This window comes from Aedes albopictus, chromosome 3, assembly GCF_035046485.1.
Source record: "Aedes albopictus strain Foshan chromosome 3, AalbF5, whole genome shotgun sequence".
In the NCBI taxonomy this organism is placed as follows: domain Eukaryota; kingdom Metazoa; phylum Arthropoda; class Insecta; order Diptera; family Culicidae; genus Aedes; species Aedes albopictus.
The window spans coordinates 233,287,189-233,295,460 of record NC_085138.1 but is presented as its reverse complement, the minus strand read 5'-3'; the positions used below and the strand labels follow the sequence as shown (position 1 = coordinate 233,295,460).

At 41.7% G+C, this 8,272-nt stretch overlaps 1 protein-coding gene across 1 annotated transcript in view; it reads right to left on the bottom strand.

Moving 5' to 3' along the window:
* LOC109398993 (sortilin-related receptor) overlaps positions 1–8,272 on the bottom strand; it is a 51,913-nt gene continuing 43,641 nt past the window's right edge. The window contains exons 7-14 of the mRNA XM_019671444.3: positions 4,913–7,777; positions 4,691–4,847; positions 4,317–4,596; positions 3,544–4,251; positions 3,212–3,480; positions 2,811–3,079; positions 2,578–2,746; positions 1–2,435 (exon numbers count right to left, since the gene is read on the bottom strand). Of these exons, the coding sequence (XP_019526989.3) occupies positions 2,121–2,435; positions 2,578–2,746; positions 2,811–3,079; positions 3,212–3,480; positions 3,544–4,251; positions 4,317–4,596; positions 4,691–4,847; positions 4,913–7,777 (5,032 nt within the window). The 3' untranslated portion in view covers positions 1–2,120. The remainder of the gene's footprint in view (positions 2,436–2,577; positions 2,747–2,810; positions 3,080–3,211; positions 3,481–3,543; positions 4,252–4,316; positions 4,597–4,690; positions 4,848–4,912; positions 7,778–8,272) is intronic.

Below are 8,272 nucleotides of genomic sequence, written 5' to 3'. Positions count from 1 at the left end.
TGTAGTTTCTCATGTTTATGTTTTTATGATCACGTCACATCAGTTTTATGGATCATGAATTGTTACATTACAATCATTATTGAATTATTATATATCCTTTCGCTACTTATATTTATTTCACCTTTTCGGAATCACTCACAATAATTAAGGAAAACAACCAGATCAAATAGCAGGAAGATTTGCGATGAAAAAATCAATATGGAACATTTTTCTTTGCATTTGGATGCCTCACTCAAAGTTTATCTACTCATATTACCTTAATCCACACCAAATATTCAACAGAAATCACGAGGAAAAACACAGATTAAACACTTGCGATTACCCTTTTCATGTTGCTTATCATGTATAGTAACTTATTGTAATCGTTATTATTATCAACTATCATTAATCTTTGTCTTTACTGTTTTCTTCCATTTTAGCACATTTTACGAAACCCTAGCGGTTCGAATTATAGTAGACTTCAAACAGAATTGCTTTTTCCTCGGAAACATTGCTACTCACTGGTTAAAGCTACTTGAGATACAGTGAACAAAAACTTATGACATGATGTTCCTGAAACATGTTTTGGTTTGAGTATGTGAATGTCGATCAAAGAATCTCCATACAAATGCCGTGGACTATATTGTAGACATTAGCTATAATTCATCCAAAATCGTATAATCTTACTCGCTAACTGAATGGAGAAAGTGCTGACTTGTGTGTTTGTGTGTGTCAAGAAGCCTCCTGTCAGCAAATCTGTTCTCAGTAAAGCTGTATTTCAATGGTCGTTTTTCTTCCTCCAATCGTCTAGCGTCTTATCAAATTACACAGTCATTATACGAATCTTCTGTGTTTAATATACAGGGTGGCCACATAGTTTAGAAAATCGAATTCAAAATATTTGTCATTTTGCATAAAATTTTACTAAATTTGGAAAATGGAAGTGCTAAGCTGATTGCAGCAAATGTACCAAGTGATAGGTACCATGGCCGTCTGATACGATTTTTTTTTTATTTTTCGAATACCTATTTAATCAATAAGGCGAATCAATAAACTACCAGAGACAGTGATATTTCTTGGAATTTCAATTCACAGAATAACGTTCCACATAATGTTCCGAAAGATGGGTCGTTCCGCGAAATGGCATTCTGGGAAATGGACTTTCAAGCAATGTGATAATATTACCAACACAACTGTAGGAATTTATTATTTCGTAAAATCTGTTTTTACTGTTATTGTTGGCAAGCACAAACAGTAGGTGAACATATCAAGTAATTTCTAGCATTGGGAATGCATAATTTTGCATAGCATTTGATTCCTGGTTATAGAGCGAAGTAAATTGGTTTATTGCTTCATTTGCTTCAAATTGAAATGTTTTAACATTCAACAAACAAAGCGCAACTTTGTGTTTGTTTGTAGTCACAAAAAATGGGCAACATGACTAATGAAATATGAAATGCTATGATAAATGTGACACGATGATTCGCCATAACAGTGGAATTATATTACTTTGAAGGAACTTGGGGTATTCTAGACGTTGTGGAGAACCATATAGTAATTTAGGGAAAATACTGATAAAACAATTCATTTATTCTTAGGAAATCAGTTGTATGGCCACCCTGGGTAATATCTCCAGTTTGTTTTATATCGACAAATATACACACATATGAATGCCACTACTTACTACTTCTTCCTCCGATTGTTCCATGTAACTCGTTCACTCTTGATCTCGATCTCACATTGCTTGCTAGTCTTAGTTTGTTTATTTCATTTACTGTATATGATACAAGAAATTTTCTATACAAAGTAAACAACCTCGAAAATGTACAATGGAACTAAATAAACCTATCAAAATAAAATCAACATAAATACACAATTACTAGTCTTTTGTTTGTAGGACTTTAAACTTCGTTAATATTTAAAAAAGTTATATGCAATGTTCACAGACAAAACGAGCCCAGCGTCTAAAGTGAACCGGACCCGTGTGTAATAATTCGTTTTCCTATCGTTCTAACTTATTACAAATTCCCTTCCGTCTTCAACTAAATGAGCAGAAAGTTGCACAAGCGTTTTTCGTCGTTTACTCTCCTACACAGTTTCTACGCGTAAAAAACTGGAAATTAGTGGTCTTGGCCTCCCACTTACGCTATGACCAGCGGTTCATCATCGGAGAAACTTCGTGGCACCTCTTGATGTTCGTGTTCGTCGTCGTCCAAACTGTCGCCAATACGCGTCGCTCCCGTCCGGGTATCGTAGTGTGAGTTGGCGAATCGACTGAACGAACTCTGCAACCGCCGATGCCTCTGTACCACGTACACTACGGTCAGTGCTAGCACCAGCGCTATTATGGTAGGCACAACCCAAAGCCACGCACTGGAGAACGAGGACTCCTGCACAAGACCTTGGTAGTTGTGCTTCGCAAAGTATTCCGTTTCGACTATGTCGGAATAGTATCCCTGTAAAGAAAAGTTTAACAATGTAGCTTATACTTTAAGATTTCGCAATACAAATCCCAGTAAAACCGAAAGCTGAATGTTTGTTAGTTAATATGCTCTGTGCAGGGTGACCGGTAATTAGTGTTCAAAAACAAGTACTCACATCAACTGTTTTCAGCCTTACGCCAATGGTGAACATACTGTCCAGCGGTACCGCAACAAGGCGATCCGGGTTAACCAATAATGGCGGCTCCTTTCCATCCAATGTTACCAAAGGTGGAATTGTTGTATTGATGCCCTTTCCTTCATATAGCACCACTTGATAGGTAAACCTTGAAACGAAACAAACTGTTAGTATAATTCCCTCTCAGGGACCCTTTTTTCTCAATATCTTACGGAACATCTTTGAAGTCGACCACCTGCTTCCAGTAGACAACGTAGCTGCCATTTGCTTCCGGCCAAACCTGCAACCGCGAGGGTGCCGGCAGGGGCGCAGAATAGGCAATCGCTGATACCACCTGTGCATTGGAAACGTTGGTCGAAACTGATATCTCGTAAGCAGCACCACGGGGAATGCTGCGGAACACATGCACCAGGGTTTTGTTTGCCGATGCTGGCACATTCACTGACGATGTGATATTCTTTGTAAGTTCTCGAACGGTGATCTGCGGATAAAAAAGTATAATATAAAATAGTGGAAAAGATCATTGAGTGTTTTTTTGTTATCTGAGAAAAGTCTGTGCAAAACTCAACGCATAAAACATAAACTGAAAAATAAATGATGCTCATATACTTACAATGTACTTTGGATAACTGGACGACTCCAGTGCACAGCTATGCTTCCACTGGATAATCATTTCTGACGAGTTGTGACTAGTTCCGCTAATATCGACTGTCAATTCTTTTGGCGGCAATGTATTGTTGTAAGGGGTGTCCAGTTTCAGTGGATTCCGTCCCAGTGGGCCAGGACCGATGGGTCCTACGATTCCAACACTAACCACGTATGATTCGCACGGTCGCAGCTTTGTCAGCTTGTAACTGGTAGCTGTCGTGTTGACCCTGGATGCTATAAACATAGAATGGAAACATAAGCTTTCTTGATGGATTAAGTTGCCGTTTTCCGTTTTACCTTCAAATAGTTGATCCATATTTGTGCCATAGTAGATTCCGTAAGTCAACTTGCCAAAACCTCCTTGCGGTTCATCCCATTCCAACAGAGAATATTCTTGCGTCTGTTCCTTCAGTCGGATGTTAATAGCAGGCAGTGGTTCTCCACCAAACTGAATGACCGTTGTTTCATGCCGTCCAACGTATTGTTTTACATACGCAGCTACCTTTATAAGATACTGTGTACCAGGTACCATGTTATCCAGCGTTACCGTAGAGTTCTTAACCCAAATCGTGTTCAGCAGTGGATACGATTGAGGTAGAATAGGCTGAATCATGTAGCCATCAGCACCATCAACTGGCTTCCATTCCAACGTGACAGACTTCTTGGTCTTGTTCACCTCTTGAATTTTGTCAATCTTCGCAATATTGGAGGTACCATCAAACTTGAGCTGCACCATGTTCGATGATACGGACTCGTGCTTGCCATTACGTGCCTTAACCCAGAACTCGTAAACTACGTCTGGTTTGAACTCACTTTCGATGGGGTAGGTTGTTTCCGTTGCTCCAACCTTTACGTTTTGCGCTGGACCTACATTCTTCGACTGAGAACGATAGTTAATGGTGTAACCCTGAAGCTGACCGTTTACTTCTTTGGGTGGCTGCCAGCTTACTTGAATCCGCGAACCATTAACCTGTACAACCGACACGTTTATTGGTGCACTGGGAACTGCAGAAAAGAAAACAAGATTTAAGAAATCTAAAATTTTAACACCAGATTAAAGCTGCACTTACTTCCTTCACTAGTAGCGATTTCATAATAAACGAACGGGGGAGTGATTTTGGTTTGATTTTTCACTCTCACGTATGTCGTCACATTGTACAGAGTGTATGGTTTCAAATTTGTAAATCGGTAATCCGTTTCGTTGATCCAATTGCTGACATTTTTCCACTCTCCGTTGTAGTAAATTGATGGCAAGTATTCCAGAGTAACGCCCCGCGGCAACGGAATCCACCAGAAAATTAGGAAGCTTGTCGAATTAAGCGAACGCTCATCAACTCCGATTTGTGTAACCTAAGGGTCAGGTGGGTGTGAATTATGTATATGTTTATTATTGGAGTCAAGAGAAAGAAGCCTAAAATCAAACACTTATAGCAATTCCACCTACCTGATGATGTTTGATTTTCATCTTTTCGCAGTGTTCCTCATCCGTTCCATCGTAACAATCAGGTTTTCCATCACAGAGAACCATTAGAGCGAAGCAAGTGTTGTCACAAGCGAAAACACCGGGATTGTTGGTACAATTGTTTCCGGCGATTGTAGAGCTATCAATGCAGAATAATCAACATAAGTAATGTTATTACAGTTCCACACCAATTATAATACTTACGTGCTTGGTTTAAACTTGCAATCCTCGTCACTTTTATCTGCGCAATCCACCACATTATTGCAATACTTTTCCATTGGTAAGCACATGCCATCGCTACGACACCTGAAATGCTTATTGCTGCATTGCTTCTGCGTTGGACAGTTATCCTCATCTTCTCCCTTGCCACAATCTTCATATCCATCGCAAACAAATCTCTTAGAAATGCACACTCCGTTATCGCAACGGAACTCGTGCAGTCCACAGTTTCGTTCCTTCTTTCTGGTTGGAATGGGTTTCACCGTAGTGCTAGTTACAGGTTGAGTCGAATTACATCCAACTTCATCCGATTCGTCTCCACAGTCATTGACTCCGTCGCATTTCCACCAATATGGCACACATTTATCGTTGGCACATTTGAACATCCAATCATGACAGGAATCCCCCGGGAGGAAGTTGATTCCGGGTTTCTTTGGCACCTCCGTTGATAGGCTACAATTTTTCTCATCACTTCCATCCTTACAGTCCTTCTCACCATCACACTGCCATGTCTTATAAATACACCTCATATCGCTTGCACACATAAACATCCACGGTTCGCATTCCTTTTTGCTACAATTCATTTCATCCGATCCATCGTTGCAGTCCTGTTCCGTATCACATCGCCAGAGTTTCGGAATGCAAGTATTTGTCCCATTACACCTGAATTCGTCCGCTTTACATTCAACGACAGTGGTGCTATTCTTGTTACAATTCCTCTCATCGGTTCCATCGCGGCAGTCATCTTCCCCATCGCAAAGCCAGCTCTTATTAATGCACCGCCCATTGCCGCAGGTATGTTCATCCGATTTACAGGAAGCAGGCTTACAGTTTTGTTCATCAGATCCATCCAGACAGTCGCGATCGTAATCACAAACAAAATATTTGGGCACGCACTGCTTGTCGGATTTACAAGTGAACATGTACGGCGGACACGGAGGTTTATCGGATGGACAGCCCTCTTCATCCGATCGGTCACCGCAATCATCGTCTCCGTCACACTTGTAAGTCAAAGGAACGCATACGTTATTTTTGCAATCGAAAAACTTTGAACCACATGTGCTTCCGGAGCGAGCACAGGTATTGTTCGAAAATGGTGTTCCTCCACCGGGACAAAGGCACTGCCCTTGCGCGTTCTTCTCCATACCATCTGGACACAAACAACTGTAACCGGAGTTCGGAGCACCGACACAGATGTGTGAGCAAGTGTTTTTAACTGAGCACGCGTTAGAACCTTCCTGAACTGAATGACCGTAGATCTTCAGGTCCATGGAGTTCATCATTTCCTCGGCAATGATGTTGATCATAATTCCGTGATCCTTATCGGCAGAATAAACTGAGTTCATTTTCCAATCGTCCCAATACATGAGATCTTTCAGCACAGCCACAGCAAATGGATGTGCAACACGCGAATCTTGTTGAAGAATTTTGATGAAATTCTTTCCATCCATGTCACTGCTGGCAATGTAATCCTTGCTGGCGTCAACCCAATATAATCTTTCAGCGATGTAGTCGATGGTAACTCCGTTGGGCCAGACGACTTCGGGTTTCGAAAATAGAACTTTGATGTCGCTTCCATCCAAATTTGCCCGAGAAACCGAAGGCTTCAGCGCGTTCCAATCTGTCCAGAAGAGATAACCTTGCAAAGGATGCACAACAATTCCGCGAGGTTTGTTCAAATTGGGTGCCTCAACTATCGTTCTCCTCATTCTGCCTTGAGACGGTAGACTGGTTTTTACAGCTTCAATCTTCAATCGCATACCATCCACGAAATACAACATCTCCGACACCCAATCGTACGACATGCCCTCCACTGATGACAATCCGGTATCTATCAACAGCTCCGCCGGCTGATCTCCATTCAAACACTGGCGACCAATGACATCAGTCATGATATCGGCCCAGAACACACAGTTATGCTTCATGTCAAACTCTATCGCAATCACGTTCTTCAAGCCAGTAACTGGGAACACCTCCTTCGTTTTGTTATTCAAGTTGATGCGGGAGATCTTATCTCTTTGGGCAATTACCAAAAACTCGTTGCTTTCCTCCATCGGACATGGAATCGATTGTGGAACATACTGTGACAACTGTCCCTCTATGCAAACATCTCCCTCGATCTTACGGTATCCTTTGGTTCGTTTATAAAACTGACCCGGTCGGCAACTGGTTGGAATTGCATACGGGTCATAGTTTGTGACTGTTTTGTTTCTAATACATGGACTATTTGTGGCCCCGGTTCGGCTAAAGCCAAAATCACAATCGAAATCCCAGCGACTGCATTTGCAGATTTCCTGTCGAATAGGTCGCTCATAATCAACACCATTGTAGCAATTGGCATGTGGCTTTCTACGCTGGTATGTCTCTTGTAGCCCAAGAACGCAAGGCATGAGCGTTGCGTTCGTTCCGGGAGCCCAGAATTTGTAATCGTCTTCGGTACAATTCGATGTGAAAGCATTCTTCAGGTCAACCTTAATAATCAACCACCGGTGCTCTTCCTGTTCCGACCCAAACAGAGTGAAAATGGTTGTATTGGTGTCCGGTTCAGTCATCAATCCGTAAACCTTGAGGTTCGTCGAATGGAACTCCTTTGACATCCATTTTTCACCCTCGTCCGTAGAATACAGAATTTCGTTCGTCTCGCCCTTGGACTTGAAGTACTTCACGGCAACCAAAATACCACCGTGATCTCCCATGTTGAAGAAGTGGTAATCCTTCAGAATCTGCTTCCACGTTAGACCTCCGTCACGAGAAATGTACACACCAGGATGTCCCTTCAGCGATTTGCCAACTACACCGGATGCCATGATGACTCCCGGTGCCGATTTGGAACTCATGATGCTTACCGATCTAAAAGAAAATAATGAAAATTGTATTTTTTTAAATAATTTCGGGGCGTTTTCAACAGAGGCATCGGTGGACCATCTATTCTTTTTTTTTTTTTTTTTTTTCATAGTGATTACGGCGGTAGCACACTGTGCTGATGTTCTACACCGCACCCTTTCCCAACGTTTGCTTCTATGAGCCTCTATTTTTGTTTCAACACACAGAAGTACGTAGGCATATCGTGGCCCAAGTCGACACTGTTTTGGCCTGCGTTGAACAAAAATAGTTTTAATAAAAGTTTCCCATTTATTGCCGTTTTCACCATGTGTTTTTGTATGCCGGACCGCGTTGAAAAGCTAATCAAGAGTATTGTGTTATTCGATGCTGTGCATGCATTGCTCCTGTATTTGATGAGTATCGCAGCATTATCGATCGCGTTCGCCACTGTCTCGCGCGGGAGCAAAACCAATAGATACGCGGGTGTTTAGTATTTAGTATTGTGTTGTTCCTGTGTCTGTA